Source organism: Podarcis pityusensis (assembly GCF_964106645.2).
Source record: "Podarcis pityusensis genome assembly, chromosome: 11".
In the NCBI taxonomy this organism is placed as follows: Eukaryota; Metazoa; Chordata; class Lepidosauria; order Squamata; family Lacertidae; genus Podarcis; species Podarcis pityusensis.
In genome coordinates this window covers 29,394,576-29,418,994 of record NC_138036.1, presented here as the reverse complement: position 1 = coordinate 29,418,994, position 24,419 = coordinate 29,394,576, and the positions used below count along the sequence as shown (strand labels likewise).

The 24,419-nt window shown below is 46.0% G+C and overlaps 1 protein-coding gene across 1 annotated transcript in view; it reads left to right on the top strand.

Annotated features, from left to right (window-relative positions):
- Window positions 1-12,091: 12,091 nt before the first annotated feature.
- The window catches only part of HEXB (hexosaminidase subunit beta), a 21,231-nt gene continuing 8,903 nt past the window's right edge, over window positions 12,092-24,419 (top strand). Inside the window, exons 1-5 of the mRNA XM_080972785.1 lie at window positions 12,092-12,423; window positions 17,881-18,032; window positions 22,136-22,201; window positions 23,093-23,139; window positions 23,765-23,875. Of these exons, the coding sequence (XP_080828911.1) occupies window positions 12,140-12,423; window positions 17,881-18,032; window positions 22,136-22,201; window positions 23,093-23,139; window positions 23,765-23,875 (660 nt within the window). The 5' untranslated portion in view covers window positions 12,092-12,139. The remainder of the gene's footprint in view (window positions 12,424-17,880; window positions 18,033-22,135; window positions 22,202-23,092; window positions 23,140-23,764; window positions 23,876-24,419) is intronic.

The following is a 24,419-nucleotide window of genomic DNA, read 5'->3' as shown; positions in this document are numbered from 1 at the left end:
GGACGGTCTGAGAATCAGCATGTTTTTACCTGAGTAGAATGTGTCCTTTTATTTAAAATGCATCTCTGGGTTATTTGTGGGGCATAGGAATTCATTCATTTCCCCCCCCCCAAAAAAAAATATAGTCTGACCCCCCCACAAGGTCTGAGGGACAGTGGACCAGCCCCTTGCTGAAAATGTTTGCTGATCCCTGGCCATAGATCAAAACTTTGTTACTCAGGCAAGGCTCAGTATGAACCAGGAAGACCTTTACTATCCAGGTGCAGGCCTGGTACAAGGCAGTTAGGCACCTAAGGGAAACCACAAAATGGCGCGCGTGCACCCACACCCACACCCTGCTAGCCTAGAGAAGAAGGGGTAAGTGAAGAAGTGAAGAAGAAGGGGGAATAAAGATCTGCCTGAGGCAGTCTCCTCACTTTGCCTCACAGGTTGTCCGGCCTTGTCCTGGAGGATCCAATCGCCAACCTGGGTGGGCATGGGCATAGCCAGGATTTTTGTTAGGGGGAGCATGACTTTTGTTTTGGGGGGGTGTCTTTTGTTGGGGGGGCAAAACCGCTATGTATTTGTATCAAATTTTATTCTTTTAGGGGGGAAACTGCCCCTCCCTGCCCCTGCTTGGCTACACCCATGTCATAGCTGTCAACTTTCAGATTTGAAAATAAGGGATCAGCAGCCTCGAAAATAAGGAATCAGCAGCCTCACCTGTCCTGGGAACAGTCTACGGGATATCTAACAATCTGGGATAGCAGCAGGAAGCAGCGGGAAACGGCGCTGGAATAAGGGAATTTCCCGCAAAAAATGGGAAGGTTGACAGCTATGACCCATGTAGGTGGGAGACATCAGTCCTTCACTATGAAACTGCTACCTGTAGGTCAGTTGTTCACCACATGGGGCAGCTATTCCCAGCTTCTGTCTATCCTGATAGTTATTAATTGCTCTGCCATGAGCACTCTTTTTTTTTCATATACTGTGCAGTGGTACCTCGGGTTAAGAACTTAATTCGTTCTGGAGCTCCCTTCTTAACCTGAAACTGTTCTTAACCTGAGGTACCACTTTAGCTAATGGGGCCTCCCGCTGCTGCCACCGCGCCGCCACCATGCAATTTCTGTTCTCATCCTGAAGCAAAGTTTTTAACCCGAGGTACTATTTCTGGGTTAGCGGAGTCTGTAACCTGAAGTGTCTGTAACCCGAGGTACCTCTGTAATACAAATATCAGGAAGTAAACATGGTGGGAGATATGAGTGAGGATGAGTGTGTCAACTCCACCCTTCTCCATTGACATTCTTCTCACACTCCAGCTTGTGTGAAGCACTCATGGAAATTCCCAGCACATTTTGGAACCCTTCCTCGTACCATATTTGTAGTGACTCCTTCCAATCAGTTTCCAGTGAACTTCCGGTGGAAGGATCTCTACACCTAGCATGACTAGACTTTTCCATCACTCATGCAGCAGCATTACCAGTTGTGCCAGAGAAGGCACACCTAGAATGTAATTCAAAGGTAGACCTTTTGGGATATAAGCATGATGCTCTGTATCTCATTTTAATGCTGTAACACTGGGGTTTCTCAAGAATTATCCACCTCATCTTCTTTATCTTGAAACTGAGGCAGTAAATTCAAATAGACAACTAATTGGCCATCATGCCCTTGACTTTCTGTTGTCAGATCACTCAATTAGATGTGTAATAGTTTCATGTAATAGTGGCCTTAAAGAGTTTGGTATTCTCAGTTTGAATGGGGCCTCTCCTAGTGGTTCTTGCCAGGTGAGCAAGGCTAACTTGTAGCCAAAGGAGCTGGATGGTCCTTAAGGTTTGGGATCTTTCCTTCAATCCAGTGAATATAAACATGATAAGAACTTGGGAAAGGAGAGGGAGACACCGTTTGCAAAGTGACAGGGACCTAGTTCTCAGGGCAAATGTGGTGTAGTGGTTAGAGTTTCAGGCTAGGACCTTGGAGATCAGGGTTCAAGTCCCCACTTGGCCATGGTGGTCATTGGGTTTCTTTGGAATAGTCATCAACTCCTAGCCTAACTTTCCTCACAGGTTTGTTGTGTGGGCCATATGAGATGAGGAGAACCACATATACCGCCTTGTGTTTGGGCAGGATCATGTCAGATTGCAGGTGGGGGTCTGCTTGACTGAATACTCCTCCTAGGGCAGGGATGGGGAACATGTGTGACCTTCTGGATGTTAGGCTACAACTCTCATCATCCCTGACTATTTTGCCATGACAGTCAGAAGAGACTCACCAGGTGACATTGAGCTGCTATGCTAGCTTTCTAGAAGGTAAACGTCTCTTGCTTACCAAATGAGTGAGGGCTGATGCAGTGGCGTAGCGTGGGGGGTGCCAGGGGGGCCGGCCGCACCGGGCACAACATGGGCGGGGGGCGCGCTCGCACTAGCAGCTCTCTGCCCCTACTAAAATCCACGGGTTAGGGAGCCCGCGCTCGCTCGGCTTGGCGAGGAGGTCGCGGAAGGGGGAGAGCGAAGCCTTCTGCCGCGGGCAAAAAAAGGAGAGGAAGCCGGGCGGGCGGGCGGGCTGGCTGGCGTCTGGCTGCGCCTGCTGCTGCCGTTGCCGCTGCTGCCGGGCTTTGACAGCTTGGCGAAGCGGAGGGAGAGGAGCTTTATGGTAATTGCGGCTCTCTCTCCACTGGCCGCCTGGGTAGTGAGCCGAGCTGAGCAGGGAGTCTGGCGAGGGGGCGGGAAGAGACTTTTCCACCTCGCCTGGTCAAAAAGGAGAGCGGAGTCTCCTCAGGGCGCCCTCAGGCAGGGCAGGGCAAGGCAAGCAGAGCGAGGAGGAGAGGAGGAGAGAGAGGGGAAGGGGGGGGAAGCAGCCAGGAAACGCTGCGGTGTGGAGGAGGAATCAATTAAGGAGAGAAAGCGAAAAGCCTTGGAGAAAGGGAAAAAAGGAAAGAAAAGAGGCAGCTCCAGGAGAGCGCGGGGGAAAGAGAAGCCTCGCTGCTGCTGCTTGGGAGAGTAAATTACTGTACTTGCCTTGCCCCGGGTTAGGGGGCGCAAATTAATTGCCTTGCCCCGGGTTAGGGGGCGCAAATTACTTGCCTTGCCCCGGGTGCTGATAACCCACGCTACGCCGCTGGGCTGATGTGACAGGGAGGTCAGCATGGGGACATATCCGCATGAGCAGTGGATTGGCTCCACCAGTCTGTTTCCACCACGCTGCTCTCCCCAGCTCTCCCCTCCTGCCCAGTAGCAGCAGCTCCACTGTACCCAGCAAGCCACTTCTGAAGCCAACAACACCTGGAGGCACAATGGTACCTTAGGTAAAGGGACCCCTGACCATTAGGTCCAGTCGTGACCAACTCTGGGGTTGCAGCGCCCATCTCACTTTATTGGCCGAGGGAGCCGCCGTACAGCTTCTGGGTCATGTGGCCAGCATGACTAAGCCGCTTCTGGTGAACCAGAGCAGCGCACGGAAATGCCATTTACCTTCCCTCTGGCCAATTACAAAAGAGGACAGAGTCCTGGGTGTTTAATGCTTACGCTGAAGAGGGCATTTCAGCAAGTGAGGGAATTTCACCAACTGAAATTCTTTATTTGTCACAACTTTTAAAGGTGTGGGAGGCCTGCCCCCCCTTTTTTACGACCAGACACCCTACTTTACAAAGGGCTGCTGATGTATGTGTACAACAATGCAGGATTCCAGGAACATGTTTCCAAGATAGCCATAAGGCTGAGGGTGGAGAATGAGAGGCGGCTGAGGACTGATGAACAAATTTTTGCACACCTAACCAAACCCTGATTGTTTCAGGGTTTGGCAACCCCCCAAAAAAGCTCATTCCACAGTTTATCCTACAGTACTACCTTAGTTCTCAAACTGAATCTGTTCCAGAAGTCCGTTCCAAAACCAAAGCATTCCAAAACCAAGGCACGCTTTCCCATAGAAAGTAATGCAAAACGGATTAATCTGTTCCAGACTTTTAAAAACAACCCCTAAAACAGCAATTTAACATGAATTTTACTATCTAACGAGGCCATTGATCCATAAAATGAAAGCAATAATCAATGTTCTGTACTATAAAATAAATAAGGCAGTATTGTAGATTAGAAAAAATAAAATTATTTTTTTTCTTACCTGCACTGATGATAGTCAGTTTGGATGGGAGGCTTTTATCCATTTCTGCAGTCACACAATCAGTCAATCAATCAATCAATCAATAGCTAAACTGGGTTCCACACAGTCACAAAAACAAATTAACCAAAAAAGCCTCAAAAACAAAAAGGCAAGATAAATAGCAAAAACAAAAGCGCCAAACTCAATCCATTCTGGAAGTCCGTTTGACTTCTGAAATGTTTGAAAACCAATGTGCAGCTTCTGATTGGTGCAGGTGCCCTAGAAACAATAGCCGACAGCCACATCAGAGGTTCAGCTTCCGAAAAACATTAGAAAACCGGAACACTTACTTCCGGGTTTTTGGTGTTTGAGAACCAAGGCATTTGAGTACCAAGGTGTTTGAGAACCAAGGTACTACTGTACCTGAAAGGAACTGAAAGCAACCTACAAAACTCATAGGTGTATATTGCCACCTACTGGTTGAGATTTTACACTGATGACTCTTTGTCTTCTCATTTGGAACCTTCAAAATGATTCACAAAAGTTTTATGTTGGTGTAGTGTGAGCTACAATCAGGCTTCCATGTTTGACAAGCTTCTCATATGCCATTTATAATGAAGTAGGTGAATTTCTCCAAATAGTGTTCATAATATTAGTAAGTCTGTTCCTCATAATATTTCCACTTTAGTCAGGAATACACAGAAAACTACCTAGTTCAAGTAAGTTCATTATATGGATTCCTACCTTTGCTTCTGGCATTTCTGTGGCCTTTAGCAGTGTATGAGTGGGACCACTTCCCCGCAGCACTGAGATGCTATGATGTGTACAGTTGCCAAACTGATCAGAATTCAGGAACTGATCTGTGGTGAAGCTGACAGAACTCGCTCTTCCTCTCCGCGCGTGCGCGTGTGTGTGTGTCCCCGTGTCCGTATCCTTGATTGTCTCTGCACCTGTTATTCTCAACAACTGGTATTCAGAGGCATGCTACCGGTACTTCCCACAATTAAGGTAGAACAAGGCTATTGTGAGGAGGAGGAGGAGGAGGAGTTTATTCCAAGCCCACATTCCCAGTATGTTCACACTCCTGTCTCAGCAATGTCTACACTGGCTTGGTCATGTCCACAGAATGGAAGATGGCAGGATCCCCAGGGACATGCTGAACAGGGTGCTGGCTTCAGGCACCAGGCCCATTGGCAGACCAACTCTGCATTACAAAGAAATCTGCAAACATGACATGAAGCCTGGCAACATCAACTCTGCCATGTGGGAATCCCTTGCAGACGACCGCAGTGCCTGGAGACAGACAGTCAAGTTGTGCATCCATAGCAGTGACCAGAGCGGAAGTGACTGCTGGGAGGAACACAGAGAGAAGAAACGCCATGGTGCATCTGCAGCAGCACAACCGGACGCCTTCATCTGCCCCAGCTGCAATGAAACATGTCTCTTTCATATCAGTCTCTACAGCATTGGTCAGCAAACTAAGGCCCGCGGGCCGGATCAGGCCCAATTGCCTTCTGAATCTGACCCGTGGACGGTCCGGGAATCGCTGTGTGGATCGCCAGCATGTGCGTTCTTTCCCTCTCCCTCACACAGCAGCGGTGGCGCCTCCTCCCTTCTGGCTTCTCCCCACCCTGCCTAGAGGAGGAAGGGGGCTGGGTTTTGTTGGTGCCAGCAGCAGCAGTGCTCAAGCGGCCGCCATTTTAAGCAGCCCCTCTCCAGAGCCCTTTCACGCACCGCTCATTGTCCCTCCGCCGCCACCAGCCCCTGCTGCTCTCAAGACACAAGTAAGCAGCCACCTGGGCTCGTCCGGTGTTGTGGAGAAGGGAGGGGAGAGTCATGGGGGGATGGCTTATAGTCTGGCCCCCCACAATGTCTGAGGGACAGTGGACCAGCCCCCGGCTGAAAAAGTTTACTGACCCTTCTCTACAGACACAGCCAGCGCTGTAACATTTCAACAGTTTGGCTTTGCCCACAAAGGCACATTCCACTAGTCTCCTGAGACAGACGGATGCCAACAAACAACAATTATCAGTTTTATTTATTTCTTTATTTACTACCCGGCCTTCACCCTAAGGCCCCAGGGTGGGTTACAACATTAAAAACAAGTAGTAGCCATTGATAGCTTTATCCAACATCTGGAGTGGAGACCAGTAACAGGGAACATGATGGGACATTCATAAACAGCTGTCCTTCTCTCTCACTGCTCCCTTCACGTCTGCCCAGTATGATACCATTTGTGTTCTTTTTCTGGGTCTCATCCTAGAGCAGGAACCCTCTGGATGTTGATGGACTTCACTTCCCATCAGCCCCAGAAAGCATGGTCAATGGCAAGGGATGATGGAAGCTGTAGTTCAGCAGCATCAGCTGGACCAAACGTTCCCCAGTCTTGTCCTAGACGTTCTGCTTGCCAAAAAAGTAATAAGAATTATTGATCAGTTGGCTAATTTCTCTGAATGACCAGCATTTGTGTTACAGTAAGTTCGGTCCATACACTAGTTAGGTTGTTAGTTTTTTAAAAAGTTTGATTATGAAACCATCATCTGAAAGACCTAACTGCCTTTTGTGGGTCCCTTTTGTAAGAGCACACAGAAACCTGTAACCAGCCCTTATTTATGTGTTCAGATCCCAGGGATGTTTAAGCAATTATATCTTATGAAGTGAAGGCTTAAGTGGACCTGGGGTGTGTGGTTACATGTGTGGGTGACAGCTGTGATTTACATAATTGCATAGTTAGGGTTGGCTACTGCAAAGATTATAATTAGTTAAAGCAGTATTTGTTGAAGTCTCGGATTCATCTGATGTCTTCTAAAGAACTATGTGTTTACCCAATCTGATTCATGCCATGTTTGACTTCCTGTTTATGCATGCAATTTTGTTGTATTAATTTGAGTATTTCCAGGCCTGTGTCATTATTCTTGACCTACTTGGTGCATACCTTCTGCCTGAGATGTAGTAGCCATTCAAGGGATTAAGCTTTCGTTTCTCGTGCTTCTTTGTATTCAACAGCATAGCAAATGCAGACCACCTTTGCAATGTTTAGCTTTGTTTCATCACTGGCATCCCATCCGAATCCTCACCAGATAGTTTTGTATCCAATTTGCTACCTTCTCATTAACCCGCTTTTGGATATAGGTTGGATACAGATTTAGCTATAGATCAGTTGCCTCTTGAGGTGTAAGAACTGAGGGCTATCGTCTCATTTAAGGGAAAATGTTTGGGGTAATAGCAAATGGGAAAACTAGAAGAGCTGTTTTAGTGAATATGGGAACTCTGTTTCTTCAGACAGTTTTGGTAGGTGAATGGTGGGTTTGTTTTAAGTTATTTACTGAGTGGCAAGGTTTGGCCCATCTTTGAGGCAAGGTAACATGACCGCTTCAGGTGGCAGGATCCACAGGTGCAGCAGAGCCTGACATAGATCTTTATATCCGTCTCTGGTGCACGTGCTTGTCCCTTCTTCCCTAGCAGGCATAGGGGTGCTATTTTGCGGTTCGCCTCAGGTGACAAAATGTATTGGGCCAGCTCTGCTGGGTGGGCATCGTACTCTGCACTTCAGTCTCTGCTGTATCAGATGATATGGTTCCAGGCTGTGTACAGTGGTACCTCGGGTTAAGAACTTAATTCGTTCTGGAAACTGTTCTTAACCTGAAACTGTTCTTAACCTGAGGTACCACTTTAGCTAATGGGGCCTCCCCCTGCTGCCACGGCGCCGGAGCACAATTTCTGTTCTCATCCTGATGCAAAGTACTTAACCCGGGGTACTATTTCTGGGTTAGTGGAGTCTGTAACCTGAAGCGTCTGTAACCCGAGGTACCACTGTAATGCCTATGCTTCCAAACAGTGAAATCTGGTAATTATCATGCCAGGCAAATGTCTGCTCTCTTGTAGGGTTGGAAATCTGAACAAAGCTTTTAATCCCATGAAAATAACCAGGGAAAACTGCCTTGTGGCCAAAATTAATCAGATAATCTACCATAGCTTTAGGGACGTGGGTGGCACTGTGGTCTAAGCCAGTGTTTTTCAGCCACTGTTCCGCGGCACACTAGTGTGCCGCGAGATGTTGCCTGGTGTGCTGTGGGGAAAATTGAAAAATTTGAAAGATTTTTTTTTTTTAAAGTCAAATTTTCGCCCCCTAGGCGGGCGCCGGACTGTGTCCTGGGTATGGGTGGGGTGGGGTTTTTGACCCCACCCTCGGCCAGCAGGGGCGCCGATTGGCGCTCCTCAGGGGGACACCCTCCACTTTTCTGATGTCCGGGCTGTGATTGGTCCAGACTCCAGCCTGAACCTATCACAGTAGGACATCACCTTCTGACTTCCTTCCCGCCCGAGCACAGTGTGCGCAGCAGCGGAGAGAAGAAGACGTCGCGACTCGAGTCACCAGGAGGACCGGAGCAGGAGGAGACGGACGGAGACCAGGACTCGGCGGGAGTCGGCACTGCAGAGAGACCGCATCCGGATCCAGACCAGGCCGCAGGTGCAGCGTGAGGTGAGGAGGTCATCTGGAACCAGTCAGTCATGGTCGGGTCTCGGAAGAGAGACGAGTGAGTCCAGCCCTGTGCAGCAGCAGCAGCCCGGTAAGTGAGTCCTCCTGTCAGTCCTCCTCCTCCTCATGCCTATACCATCTGTGCCATGCCTATACCATCTGTGCCATGCCTATTTCATCACTTGTGCCATGCCTATTCCAGGTTGCGCACTGAATAAAGTATTTTATAATTTTTCATATTTCTCTTTACTTACTATTTCATAATAAAGTAATTATAAAATACTTTCTTTGTGTTTATTTGATTCCTATTCAAGAGAATTACTTTATATGTAGTCAATATAGGCACAGAGTTAATTTTTTTAACATTTTCTAATGGTGGTGTGCCTCGTGATTTTTTTCATGAAACAAGTGTGCCTTTGCCCAAAAAAGGTTGAAAAACACTGGTCTAAACCACAGAGCCTAGGACTTGCTGATCAGAAGGTTGCCGGTTCGAATCCCCGCGACGGGGTGAGCTCCCATTGCTCGGTCCCTGCTCCTGCCAACCTAGCAGTTTGAAAGCACATCAAAGTGAAAGTAGATAAATAGGTACTGCTCCGGTGGGAAGGTAAATGGCGTTTCCGTGCACTGCTCTGGTTCGCCAGAAGCAGCTTAGTTATGCTGGCCACATGACCCGGAAGCTGTCTGCGGACAAACGCCGGCTGCCTCGGCCAGTAAAGCGAGATGAGCGCCGCAACCCCAGAGTCGTCCGCAACTGGACCTAACGGTCAGGGGTTCCTTTACCTTTATCCTTAATCTAGCTGTAGATCAAGTCCCAAGATTCTTATTTCAAGTTGCAGAGGTAAACTTGAAACCTGACTGCAGTGTTGAGGTCCCAAATCCAGAAATGAGCAAAATCGAATCATGCACTTATGGTCTTAATAATGATATTATTCTTAAGCAAACCTTTCTAGATTTGGGGTATGTGTAGCAGAATGGGCAATCTAGGAACACACACATCTTTTGCCATTATGTCTTCAAATTTGTGCAATCATAATTGATAGAAATAACTACAATAATGCCCCAGCCCAATTGTCTTGGACATGTCTGTTGGGAGTTTTAATAATAATAATAATAATAATAAATTTTATTTCTATCCCGCCCTCCCCAGCCGAAGCCAGGCTCAGGGCGGCTAACAACAATAAAACAATACAAAAGTACAGCATAAACAACACTCTAAAATCATTCATTATAAAATAAATTAATTCAAGCCACTGGATCTAGGAGTCTTGGTTGACCACAAACTTGACATGAGCCAACAGTGTGACGCGGCAGCTAAAAAAGCCAATGCAATTCTGGGCTGCATCAATAGGAGTATAGCATCTAGATCAAGGGAAGTAATAGTGCCACTGTATTCTGCTCTGGTCAGACCTCACCTGGAGTACTGTGTCCAGTTCTGGGCACCACAGTTCAAGAAGGACACTGACAAACTGGAACGTGTCCAGAGGAGGGCAACCAGAATGGTCAAAGGCCTGGAAACGATGCCTTATGAGGAACGGCTAAGGGAGCTGGGCATGTTTAGCCTGGAGAAGAGGAGGTTAAGGGGTGATATGATAGCCATGTTCAAATATATAAAAGGATGTCACATAGAGGAGGGAGAAAGGTTGTTTTCTGCTGCTCCAGAGAAGCGGACACGGCGCAATGGATCCAAACTACAAGAAAGAAGATTCCACCTAAACATTAGGAAGAACTTCCTGACAGTAAGAGCTGTTCGACAGTGGAATTTGCTGCCAAGGAGTGTGGTGGAGTCTCCTTCTTTGGAGGTCTTTAAGCAGAGGCTTGACAACCATATGTCAGGAGTGCTCTGATGGTGTTTCCTGCTTGGCAGGGGGTTGGACTCGATGGCCCTTGTGGTCTCTTCCAACTCTATGATTCTATGATTCTATGATTCTATGCTTTCTCAAAACAATGTGCTAATAAATGAATTCCAGCTTCACAACACAATGATGAGGGATGCTGACAGAACATTCTTCCCTGACAGTTTCCAGAGTTCTTGAATTTGACATACAACCACGGGGGCGGGGGGGGGGGGAGTTTTCCATCTTATTTCTTGATTGTGGCATTCTCTCTTAGCAGCTGCTTGACAGGCAGTTGTAGCTTTTGCTAGTATGGAAACACAATGTTAGGAAAGCTGCTGATCATAATGGCTAGAAAAGGGGCAAACGTGAAAAATCTACCGTATTTTTCGCCCTATAGGACGCACTTTCCCCCCTCCAGAAACGAAGGGGAAATGTGTGTGCGTCCTATGGGGCACATGCAGGCTTTCGCTGAAGCCTGGAGAGCGAGAGGGGTCGGTGCGCACCGACCCCTCTCGCTCTCCGGGCTTCAGGAGAGCCCCACCGCCAGCCCCACAAGCTCGGGGGACAGCGGGGAGGTGCAGCGCGCCTTTCCCGCTGTCCCCCGACTTGGTTAGAAGGCTGGCGGGGGGGGGGGGGAGAGAAGCCTCCTCCTCCCCGTCGCCAGCCCCGCAAGCTCCCAGAGCGATGCCAAAGCTGCACGCAGCTTCGGCATCGCTCTGGGTCCTGTTCTGGGGGCTGGGGCAGGGGGAAGCTCGGGCTTCTCCCGCCCCAGCCCCGCACCTGGGGGGGGGGGATAAAAAAATTTTCCTTTATTCCCCCCCCCAAAAAATCTAGGTGTGTCCTATAGGGCGAAAAATACGGTAATCTTTACGGAGACCATGTGTTTACTGCTCCAGCAGAATTGTGACTCAGTGCTCACAAATACATTTCCTTGCTTTCATTTGATCTCCTCACTTTTCATGTAACCTTCCATATTACTTATGTTCATTGCCATAAATGTTCGCAGTCAATTCAACCCATTTCAGATGCTCTGAAAGAGCAGAGAAGCCATGTGCAGAAGCAGGGCCAGATTTAGGTTTGATGAGGCCCTAAGCTACTGAAGGTAATGGGGCCCTTTAATCTTGGAAAGTGTAGTTTGTTTCAAAAAAAAAATGTTAACGGCGTACAATAAATGCATTTAATCGTCTTTTTAAAAAGACAAGGACTGGCCCTTAAGTCAATCCATGTTAGTGCTGTAACCAGCCCTGGGAGACCTTAGGGTGAAGAGCAGCTAAATAGTAATAGTAATAGTAATAGTAATAGTAATAGTAATAGTAATAGTAATAGTAATAGTAATAATGATATTATTTGGAGGGGGGGTTGCCTCCGGGTTCAAAACGCCTTTGGGTTGTCTCCGGACAAGCCTCGTCTCCACGCCTCAGTGGGAGAGCGGCGCGGGTGGGAGAGAACAGAGCTGCCATTGTTTTGTAATCCGCCCTTCTCGAGCGTTCGCCTTTCCTTAGCCTGGGAAGTAGGGCGGCCGGAAGACGGCCGGGGGGGGGAGCCCCTCTCCCTGAGCACAAACTCGGCCTGCCTCTTCCTCTCGAGGAGCAACTCTTGGGGGCGGGGACACCTCCGCCTCGGGGCGTGCAAGAAGGATGAGTAAGGCTTCGGCGCTGGGCGTTGCCGGAGAGAGCCCGGCCCCCTGTCCATCAGGTGACTGCGGCGGCTGGGAGACCTCGGCGGTCCTGGGCTGCCGGCAGCCAGAGGAGCCATGGAGCTGCTGGCGGTGGTGCTGTGGGTCTCGGCGGCGCTGGCTGCCTCCTCGTTCGCGCACCAGCCGCAGGGGCCGCCTGAAGCCGAGGAGCTGCTTTGGGGCCCGGAGGCGGCGAGGCCGCCGAGCGCGGCTTCCTCCTCCGTCTCCCTCTGGCCGCTGCCCCGCTCGCTCCGCGTCTCCGCAGCCCGGCTGCAGCTGGCGCCCAAGCGGTTCCAGATCGTCCACGGCCCGGGCTCCTCGGCGGGGCCGAGCTGCTCCTTACTGCAAGATGCGTTCCGGAGGTGAGCTGCGAGAGCTTTCGGTTTCAACTGGGGCCGGGCTGCCTCCTCGTAGCCCCAGCCCAAGCCACCCTGCTGTACCTCAGCTCTTGCAAGCTGCACCCGCGCGAGTTCTCTGGTCTTTCTCCCGGAAGGGCTGTTGTGTTTTTCTCCCGCGGCATGTAAAATCTGACGGGACGCGTTGACCCGATGTGTAGATGCATGCCATCCATTTAAGAGCATGTACATCTTCCCTCCTCCTACCACAGAAAGAAAAATCATGGGAATTGTAGCTTGCATAGAGCTTCAGGTATCAGCACCCTAAACAACCCCTTGTGTCTCTCTTAGGAGGCATGATGTTCTTTAAATGTGTAGCTTTTAAATTATTATTTATTGAATTTATATACCACCCTATACCTGAAGGTCTCAGGGCAGTTCACAGAACAGAATCAAAATATAAAACCACAAAATATATAATCAAAATAAAAACAACCCAATAACCCCCCCCAACCCAACATTTTAAAAGGGCATAGGATGTCAAACAAATCAACTGAAGCTTAAAAGGGAACGTTTTTGCCTGGTGCCTGAAGGTGTATTATGAAGGCAGCAGGTGAACTTCCCTGGGGAGAGCATTCCACAGACAGGGAGCCACTGCAGAGAAGGCCCCTTCTCGTGTTACCACCCTCTGGGCCTCTCGAGGAGAAGGCACACGAAGAAGGGCCTCAGAAGATGATCTCAGGGTCAGGGTAGGTTCATGTGGAAAGAGGCAGACCAGGATCAGTGTAATATGCTCAAACCATCTTGCTCCGGTGAGCAACGTGGCTGCTGAATTTTGCACTAGCTGAAGTTTCTGGACCGTCTTCAAAGGCAGCCCTACGTATAATGCATTGCAGTAATCTAACCTTGAGGTTACCAGAGCACAGACAACGGTAGTTAGGCTATCCCTGTCTAGATAAGAGTGTAGCTGGGCAACCAGCCGAAGCTGATGGAAGGCTCTCTGGGTCTTACCTTCAGTGTTAAGATGTGTCCATCCCATCTCTTTTGTTACTAACATTCAGGAGCAATTTGAAAATGCTGCTGTTCACCACAGCAACTATATATACCGTATGTGTTGTTCTGCTGCTTGGTTGTTTGCAGACCTAAGTTCTTTTGGGAGGAAGGCCAGGATAGAAATCTGATAATAAAAGACTGACACAAAAAACCCTGACATAAGAAAAAAAAAATGGCTACCCTTAAGTTGAGAGAGAACCGTCCTTTAAATGAAAACAGATGCAAGGGGGGTGGAACTCCTGTACCTTTGAGTGTTTGTGTATGTAGGCAAGGGAAATCTCACCGTAACGGCATCTCTCTCACCTGTAATACTTTGCCATGACAATTTGCACCTGCTCCAAATTCTCTTGCCTGGAGAATTTTTAAAGGGACAGGATTCATGCCTGTCTTCCATCTAGTCACTGAGTCCTAAGCTCTTTGGGAAGGAAGGGCAGGATAGAAATCTAATAGATAATAAAAGAATGACACAAAAAACCTTGACATAAGAAAAAAAAATCAGCTAACCTTAAGTTGAGAGAGAACCGCCTTCTAAATGAAAACAGATAAGAGAGAGTGGAGCTATTCTTACCTAATATGAATAGTTGGAGGATCTGTTCTCAACAGTAGATTTGCACAGAATATTTTTTATTTTCTAGCATCAAAAATGAAAAAAGAGCTTATACAAATTTGGTGTCGGAGGTATCCATTGTTCTTCAGTGAGCCACCAACCACCAGGTTCTATTTTGTTAACCTTACTTGCTCTCTTCCCTTTTGAATGGGTAGTTGGAGAGTACCGTAATTGCTGCTTGGATAACCTAAGGGCATCAGCTGAAATTATATGAGTCAGTATCTTTTGACAGGATCAAAGTTTCTTTAGTTGCCTCTTTCACCATAGGATAAATAATGGTCATGTAAACAAGAACAGGGTTGTCGTGTGAACTTGCACAGAGATAGGGGTGCTTGGATTCATTGGCTACACACGCCAATGAATCTTGTGTTGAATGATGGCCAGTGTCATGTGAATTTTTCAACAAAATGAGCAAACACTAGTACCCTAAACACTGCTGTTTATACAAACAAGGAAATAATCATCCTGATGAAGTAAAACAGTGGCTTTCAAACCTTTTCTTTTTATTATTTAAAAAATTACACTTTATTGGTTTACAACACATAGTTTAAAGTATTACAAACAAGGAAGTTCCCCTTCCTGATACAGTAGATATAGCCACAAACACAAGGCAGTTAGGGAAACAAAATGGACAATGTTTTGGATTGTGGATCTTGATCTTGAGTGACTTTGGTAAACCTAGTGTGGAAGGTTGTCAAGATCCATTACAACTGGACCAGGTTTGCGTGTGTTCAGACTTGCCTTGCTGTGGCAATGTTGGTACCTCATGGAATGGTTTGTTTTTAGGGAGCACATCCAGTTCAAGTAGCATGCTGTCCAGACCTTATAGCCTGTCCTTGTTTTGCTGTGTAAATGGAAAAGTGCATGCCCAACACAATTGTGGGACTGCACATTCCCATAGAATATTGTGAAATTTCTGTCTTCCAAGAAAGATTGACCTTTGGGGAAGGGCTGCGGCCCCAGATCCCATCTACAGAATCTCCACGTAGGGCCACGAAAGACTCTTGTTTTGAAACCTTGGTGAGCCACTGCTATACAACCAGGGGCAGCCCAAAACATTTTATCACTGTAGGAAACATCTTGCTGCTCACACACACTCACACACACAGATCACCTTCCTGCCTGCCACAGATCAGGACCTTTTTGCCCGCACTGCCAACAGCCTTGTACCCTTTGTACCCTCAACTGAAATACAGTGGTACCTCGGGTTAAGTACTTAATTCGTTCCGGAGGTCCGTACTTAACCTGAAACTGTTCATAACCTGAAGCACCACTTTAGCTAATGGGGCCTCCTGCTGCTGCTGCTGCTGCGTTGCCGGAGCACTATTTCTGTTCTCATCCTGAAGCAAAGTTCTTAACCTGAAGCACTATTTCTGGGTTAGCGGAGTCTGTAACCTGAAGTGTATGTAACCTGAAGTGTATGTAACCCAAGGTACCACTGTAGTTTTAATCATAATTTCCCTGACGCTGCACCCACGCTGCTGTTATGATGCTGCGGCAGCAGTGAGGGCAAGGCGCTGTGGCAGCAGTGGCACAGGCGAAGCCTCAGTGGGGCTGGTAGTGGCACAGAGGCAGGGAAGGGCAGGGGTCGGATCTGCTTCCCGAAGCTAATTGCTTCACCCAGCTTCCTGCTGGCTCCAGCCTTGCAAATGGGGTGACAGCACTGAGCCCAGGCAGAAGAATGTTTTGACTCTGTTTAAGAAGGCCACTTCTAGTGTTCCCGTAACCTTCTCAGTGAAAGTCCTGATAAAATTTTAGGATTGTCCAGAAGGCAGCTTGAAAATCTACTTGTCTAAACCATCCTATTGAGGAGTTATTCTTTCAAAATATGTCAAAGCAGCTTGCATATTTTCATCTGCCACATACTGCTATACTGACCGACACATGGGTTTGCAAAATATGCCCATCCCTCAATTCACACTCCGTATCAACTTCAAGTCAAGATGGTGTTTAAAAACTGCACTCATCCTACTTGCGCTTTCTGTAAGGCTGTGTAAGGAAGCATTTCTATAAATCAGGGATTGCTAATCTTGTGCCTTCCAGTTGTTGTTGGACTCCCAAAACTCATTAGCGCCAGGCAGCATGGCCAGTGATCAGGGATGATGGGAGTTGCTATCCAGCAACATCTGGAGGATCACAGGTTAGCCAAGCCTGATAGGAGCTCAGTCTGTAAGAAATGTAGTCAAACTGGAATACATGGGTGTACTCCCATCCAAGTACTAACCAGGCCTGACCCTGCTTAGCATTTTGGATCTAGAAGGTTTTAACAATGTATTTGGATGGCATGCATACTTATGGTATGATAAGGTCAAAGCACACAAAGCATTCAAAAACCATATTGTTAGGAAAGCATTGTTTAATGTTTGGATAAGATATAAAGATTTATTGGAAAATAAAACCCCAAGGTGGCTGTCACCAATGGAAGCAAAAGCTCTGAAAAGGCTCAATATGGAGGCCAAATGGCCGACATATTGGGAAATTTTGGAGCAAGAAGGAGATAAATTGAGATTGCAGAGTTTTGAAAAACTAAAAAATAAAGTGAGAGATTGGCTTCATTATTATCAGATAATGGAGGCATATAATTTGGATAAGAAAATAGGCTTCCAGGTGGAAAAGTCAAAATTAGAAACAGAATTGTTAGAACCCAAAACTAAAAACTTGTCAAGAATGTATAACTTGCTGTTGAAATGGAATACTCAAGATGAAACAGTGAAATCTGCTATGATTAAATGGGCACAAGATGTTGGACATAATATTATGTTTGCTGACTGGGAACAGTTATGGACCACAGGTATGAAGTTTACGGCATGTAATGCCTTAAGAGAGAATATTATGAAAATGATATATAGGTGGTACATGACCCCAGTCAAGCTTGCAAAAATTTATCATTTGCCCGAAAATAAATGTTGGAAATGTAAAGAAACTGAAGGTACATTCTTTCACCTTTGGTGGACGTGCCCAAAGATCAAGGCTTTCTGGGAAATGATATATAATGAACTGAAAAAGGTATTTAAATATACCTTTCTGAAGAAACCAGAGGCCTTTCTTTTGGGCATTGTCGGCTAACTGGTGCCAAAGAAGGACAGAACCTTTTTTATGTATGCAGCAACAGCAGCAAGAATACTCATCGCAAAGTATTGGAAGACACAAGATCTACCCACTTTGGAAGAATGGCAGATGAAGGTGATTGACTACATGGAATTGGCGGAAATGACCGGCAGAATCCGAGACCAGGGAGAAGAATCGGTGAAAGAAGACTGGAAGAAATTTAAAGACTATTTACAGAAATATTGCAAAATTAAGGAATTTTAGAAGGATGTTGGATAGAAACTAAGAGGTTTTTAGCTGTAATGCTTTAAGAGACATGGGAAAAAAAAGGTTAACAATTGGGTAAAAGATTAATGGTAAGGATTTGCTGAACTAACAAACTGAACTGGAGTACAAAGAAGGGAGGTATGAGGAGGTCCGGGGAAATAAGAGAAGGGAAGATAGGTTTGGAAAATCAATGTCTTTTTAACTGTTTCATTTTGTATGTTTCTTTTTTTACTCTCTATTTTTTGCTATATTTTGTACTCTGTATATTTCTCTTTTTTTTTCTTTTTTGTATTTCTTGAAACTTTAATATTTATTTATTTTTTTAAAGGAATACATGGGTGTAGCCAAGGAGGGACAGGGAGGGGCAGCTGCTGCCATCAATAAAAATACATAGCAAACTTAGGTTCTCCCCCCCCCCCACACACAAAAGACCTGCCTCCCCTAACAAAGATCTTGTTGGAATATATAGATTTATGCTGTGCATAACATATTTCTGGGTTCACTTCCAGGTACTATGAATACATATTTGGGTATTCCAAATGGCAGAATGGTGATGAGATGAAACCTCTTTTGGAAACGGAGCTATCTTCGCTTCAGGTGATTATTACTTCAGAAGATTCTGAATGTGATAAATTTCCCAGCATCGCATCTGATGAATCTTGTAAGTATCTGATGGTGTAAATGTGTGTAGCGCCTTCTTCCTTCCTAGCTGTGGATTAATTACAGTGTTCTATTGATCAGGGTGGGGAAACTCTGGCCTTCCAGATATTACTGGACCCTCTCCTCCAATGCCCATCATCCTTGACCATTGACCATGCTAACTGGGACTGATGGGGTTGAAGTCCAACAACATCTGAGAGGCTATAGGTTTCCCACACCAGATCATCTTATTTCTTATACTGGTTTGGCTTGTAGACACTGGGTTTTTCCCCTAGCATACACAGCTGGCTATAATAATGAACTTTTATCCTGTGAGTAATTGAAGAAAATAGATTGACGCAGTTAAAAATAAGTCTTGATTGTGTCTCACTGGTATTAATATCTGTACTGTATTCATAATTTTGATACATTTTTTCCTATTAACCAAGATTGGTTTGGGTGCTAATTTATGGGTGTGGAGATTTGCATTCTGGAAAATCAGGAACAAATGCCTGACACTTGTTGGTGCTTTATGGAGTAATCCAATATATACCCAGTCACATTGCTGATTCTTCCTCATCAGTTGAAACTGATTACACCTGTGTAACTGGAAGTTTAGAAGAACAGAGGTGGAGCCTCCACAGAATATTTTAGCATGGAACACTCCTAATCAGTTTTCCAGCCCTGAGCCATTCTTTTTTTAAATCTTTTTTTTGCCCTGAACAATTTGCATTCCATAGTCAATGAATATACTCAATCCTCATTAGGCTATTTTGGGGTCCCTGCTGAGGGTTTGTGCTAAACATCTTTTGTAATTCTGCAAACCTTTGGGTTCATCCAGACCTGATGAGGCTTCCTTCTTTTGAATGGTTTGTGTTGTTTTGATTGCATAAGAATACACAATTGAGTAAGTTTTGGAGATAGAGGCAATTATATGCATTGGGCTGTCTTGGGGTGGGTTTGTTTGTTTTGTAAAAAGCATAGCCTTTGTTTTTATGTTCATTGCTTTATGGAAACTGTTGCGTGTTTTATTTCATAAGCTCCCTGGAGAACGTAATCCAAATGGTGGGCTAATTTTTTTAAAAAATAAAAATTGCTTTGTGTTATAGCGATGGTGCCTGTGAGATAATGAGGCAGTCTTGATTTCCAGATTTTGGATAAATAGTGACGATTCTACTGATTTAAATACAGTGGTACCTCAGATTACATACGCTTCAGGTTATATTCGCTTTAGGTTACAGACTCCACTAACCCAGAAATAGTGCTTCAGGTTAAGAACTTTGCTTCAGGATGAGAACAGAAATCGTGCTCCGATGGCACGGCGGCAGCAGGAAGCCCCATTAGCTAAAGTGGTGCTTCAGGTTAAGAACAGTTTCAGGTTAAGAACAGACCTCCGGAATGAATTAAGTACTTAACCCGAGGTACCACTGTGTATAGGAGGAGTGTCTTGCAAGTTCTGAAGGTGCTTGTTTACATTTTCCTAGTTTTCCTGTGTTCACAGGAATGGGCATATTTTGAGGATGGCTATACCGGGCAGACGGGAGCAGGGAGAAACTGTTTGTAAATATTGCAGAATATTTGTAGGTATGCTGTGCCTACTGGATATATAGGATGACCCTGATCCAAAGAAAGTTTGTCACAGAAATGCCATTGAAATCAATAGGGTGTCAGAATTACTGGCTTTCTGTGGACTGGAGCTGGTGAGAGCAGAAATACAGGAAGGCAGGACTGCCTCTTTGGAAGGTTCTACTTCTCATTTCAGTTCTCCTTTTCCTTGGCTTAGTCATCTAATGTTGTTTGTGGCTACTGTCAGTCTCAGGGGAGGGCATTGGAAGGGGAATCTCAGGTCCTCATCCAGGGCTTTGAAGCAGACAGAGGTAGCACAAGATAGTTGTGCTGCTTTTCCCTGCTCCAGAACCCAGTAGGATTCAAGACTCCCCCCCCCCCCCCAAATCGTTTGGAGACTTGGGCTTCTTCCCCCTGCTCCATGTGTGCATTCAGCTTTACGCGCTTGGCAGTTAATTAAATAGAAAGGGGGTGGGGAAAAGACTTTGGCAATCTCACCCACCATTGTACCCAGTGTGTTTGGACTATATGCGATTTTGGCTTTAGGCACGATCCCCAGGACATAGCTCCCATGTAGTAGTAGTAGTAGTAGTAATAATAATAATAATAATTTTTATTTATACCCCGCCCTCCCCAGCCAAGGCTGGGCTCAGGGCGGCTAACAAGCAATAATAAAAACAAGTTGAATGAATACAACTTAAAAACAAGATTAAAATACAACATTTAAATATTGAAACATTAAAATATTAAAATGCAGCCTCATCACAGGAGGAGAAAGGAAAAAGAAAGAGGGGGAGGGAATCAAATTGGCTCCAAGCCAAAGGCCAGGCGGAACAACTCTTACAGGCCCTGCGGAAAGAAATCAGATCCTGCAGGGCCCTGGTCTCGTGAGACAGAGCGTTCCACCAGGCCGGAGCCAGTGTTGAAAAGGCCCTGACTCTGGTTGAAGCCGATCTAACTTCCTTAGGGCCTGGGACCACTAGGGTATTGCTATTTATGGACCTTAAGGTCCTCTGTGGGGCATACTGGGAGAGGCGGTCCCGTAGGTACGAGGGTCCTAGGCCATGAAGGGATTACAGTGTGGCATGAAGGACTGGGGCAGCAGCAGGGGGTGTCTTCTCATGATGTGCTGAGCTTTGGAGCAGGAAGGGTGGAATTGAACCAAACAGTTGAACCAAATCTGCTCCAGAGTACTGGGGGAGCCCCCAGAACAGATTTAGGGGGGAAGTTGGTGGAGGAGAGGTGGAAAACGTTCCGTTGCGCAAAGAGAAATCCTTGCACCAATGGAACCAGTTACTTAGTGCTAAGGAGCCAGTGTCATATCATAGTTAGAGGGTCGGACTAGGACCTGGGAGAAGGGTTCAAATCCCCACGCAGGCATGAAGTTCACTGAGTGGCTTTGGGCCAGTCATTGTTGTGTTTTTATATTCTGTCAGAAGCCGCCCAGAGAGGCTGCGGCAACCTAGTCAGATGGGCAGGGTAACAACAACAACAATTTCTGCACCCACTTTTGCCTCTGGCCCCCAGAAGAGAATGTAGCGCTCAAGCTGAAAAAAGTTCCCAACCAGTTTTAAAAGATTGCTGGCTGTGCAGATGAAATGGTGTTTGGCTTATTTTAATTGAGAAGCATGCATCATCATGACACTTAGGCAGCCAAGAGTGATGGTGCATGCTTCTCTCTGACGCAGGAAATAAGTGATTTCTAAAATAATGGCACACTTCCGCTTGCATTTTTGTTCAGCAGTGTGGCTGTTTTTAAGAAACTGCTCAGAGTAGGCTTGCACAACATCATAGTCGCCTTTGTAGCCCTATCAGGGCTTTTGCTGCTGTTAGTGCAAAAACAGAGGAGTCGTTAAGCAGCATTCAGGTGGCTGTAGTATGTGGCTTGGGATGCTGTGTTGGGGCCACAAGTGATGCAGGCCTGACTTGGAGAAATCCTTATTCCTACAAGTCATTTTATAGTTACATGAAGACCAGAGGTGCACTAGAATTAATTTTCACCTTTCCTTAATTGCCAATGGTCAGCTTTACTTTAAAAAGGCACCTAGGACTTAAAACGACTAGCTTATTATCAGTGTTGCAATCCAACCCCATAGGTTTGGATCCTAAGATTAGCCAACCTAGGGAGTTCCTGCCACACTGGCCACCCTAAAGCTTGTCTAGAGGACTGGGGGGTGGGTAGAGGAAAGTTGCCTGAGATTAGGCTTAGATCCTGATACAAATTAACTTGCAGAAGTTAATGAAAGGAAAATTTCCCATGCCCTCTTTGCCCTACAACCTCCCAAACACCACCCCACGTTCTCTGGAGGGGAGGGGCCCCTCTTGAACAAGCTTTTCATGGGGCAAGATGGTTGCTGAAATTGAAGGAGAGGATGGCTGAACTTCCTTCCGTGAATGTATTTTCAGTTCCAAGCCAAAGACTGCTTAAGACACCCTGACTTCATTTGGATATAAGCAGCCTTTGTGCAGGACTGCTCCCAAATTCTTATAATTGGTTGTCTTTATAAGTAAACTGATATTTTCATTACTAAAACTCATAATTGTCATTTGCTCTTAAAGATCAGCTCCAGGTATCAGGACCTACAGCTGTGCTGAAGGCAAACAAAGTTTGGGGAGCGTTGAGAGGTGAGTAATGAAAGGTCTTCTCCTTCCAACGGGCCCTCTCAGCAGAGGGTGCTCCCTTCGTGTTTCCATCGCCTTCAGTGGCTCAGGGGTGGGGGTGTTGGCCCAAGAAAGGGCATTCTCCATGGCACCCCTCTAAGCTGCAGAATTCAGCAACTTACAGTCATGGCTGAAGCCGGAGTGACATGGCCTGTTTTGCAGTGGTGTGTGTTGTAATCTGGGGGAACACAATCTCTGTCTTGGTTGGAATAGGAGCCCCAAATTTTCTTGTGTAAATCAGCCATAAGTGTTTTGTGTGTTAGAGATATTTAATAGTGGTGGCCATCATCTTATCTTTATGACTCAAAACAAAATGAAAAAGGGTGGAGCTTCTCCAAACATTTAAAAAGTGGTGATAAAGAAGCAAGTTGGGAGACTTAAACTTTGGGATTTTGTCCAATGTAGAGAGAAGTCCATATTCCTTGCAGGGAGGTAAGAAGAGCCCTGCTGGATCTTTCTCCTTCAGCATTCTCCTGAAGGCCTTTCTCCTTCAGCATTCTGTTCACACAGTGTACAGCCAAGAAACCTCTGGGAAGGCCACAGGCAGGACCTGAATGCCTGAACAACACTCTTCCCCACTCTTGATTCCTGCAACTGCTGTTCATACTGTTCCTGATACAGGAGGCACTGGAGATAAACATTCTGTCCCAGAATAAGAAAAGCAAACATTCCCACACAGGGGCCCCATCTTCTCCCACTGGCCAACCCTTGGAAGGCAAGCCTAGAAGCTAAGTTAGAAAAAAGTGCTAGTCATTTGTGCTCTCAGGTTCCTTGGAACATCCAAAGTAGCTGTTGGATGACATCCATTTTACTTTGCCAGTTATGGATTACAGTTCAATCTGTTTTCACTTCCAGGTTTAGAAACATTCAGTCAGTTAGTAAATGAAGACGACTATGGAAGTGTGAGTATTTCTCTTCATTGTACAGTGGGCTAATTTGGAGTTTTCCCCAAGTTTGGACTTGAGCAACTGCTTATTCATTTTTTCAGGCTGCTCTGAGTCAAAGGTTGCCTCAGATACTGTTTGGAAGCTGCAGTGTACCAGGTGGTGGGTACCAGCAGCAGATTAAATCTGTTCTGTAGCATCTGCCCTGGCTTGCTATATCCTTGCTGAAATAACTCCAGTTGCCTGTTTTGACCAGGAGCTAATAGCTGACTGCACGGCTACACCTGCATGTCAGACCATAGAACTGGGATTCCAATGTCATATTCTGGGTATTAGCCCATTTTCATTTTGAATTCTAATTGCATCTCTTATTCCTTACATTTTTCTTAAATGTAGTGCACTTTGAATTAAATGGAATACAATAAAATACAATAAAAAGCAAAAAAAAAAAAAAAATACTATTAAAAACCATACAGCATCTAGCACAGCGAATTACAGTTGCTACCACAGGTAGAAAAATCATTAATTTTCAAGTGGTCTTTGGTGAAAAAGAGTTTGGGAGCTGCTGCTACTACAGTATCGTATCACAAAAATTAATTTGGGAACCTGTTGAACCTTCTCTTCCTCTCTTATATTTTAATAGCTATTTGTCAATGAATCCGACATTACTGACTTCCCAAGATTTGCTTATCGAGGGATCTTGATTGATAGCTCAAGGCATTTTCTGCCTTTGAAAACTATCCTAATGACTTTGGTAAGTTGGCAGTCGGCATGTTCTCCCCCACCTGTCTTCCGCTACTGTGGCAAGTTTAAATGAAGCCACCTGTTTCCTTACCAAGAAAATGATTAAAGTTCAAATCACTTGAAATACGTGATACTAATAGCCTTGTACTTGGTGTTGCTCGGGAATTACGGGAAGCAGAAACATCAACCCAGTTTTGTAATTGGTGGCAAAAATCAGCCAGGTTGTATTACTTGTTGCTGACTCTGAAGTAGTACTACTTTCAGTCCATTGTTTGAATCAAATCCCCCCATGGAAGTTCACACACCCCTTCTCTCCTTGACAGCCATTGAGTCTCATCCCTAACATCCCCCCCAAAAAGACTGAATGGGGTGGGAAATAGTGCAGGAGGCTGAGGAAATCATGGAAGATCAAGGCACAGGCACCTTCTGAGTGGGGCTTCCTTTCAGTTCAGCATATTTGTCCTTTCTGGATCAAGGATAGCTATTTCAAGCACCTGGGTTTTACTCAGTGCTAGGAAACAGGGGAAGTGCTTACTCTAAATGGCTGTGCCCTC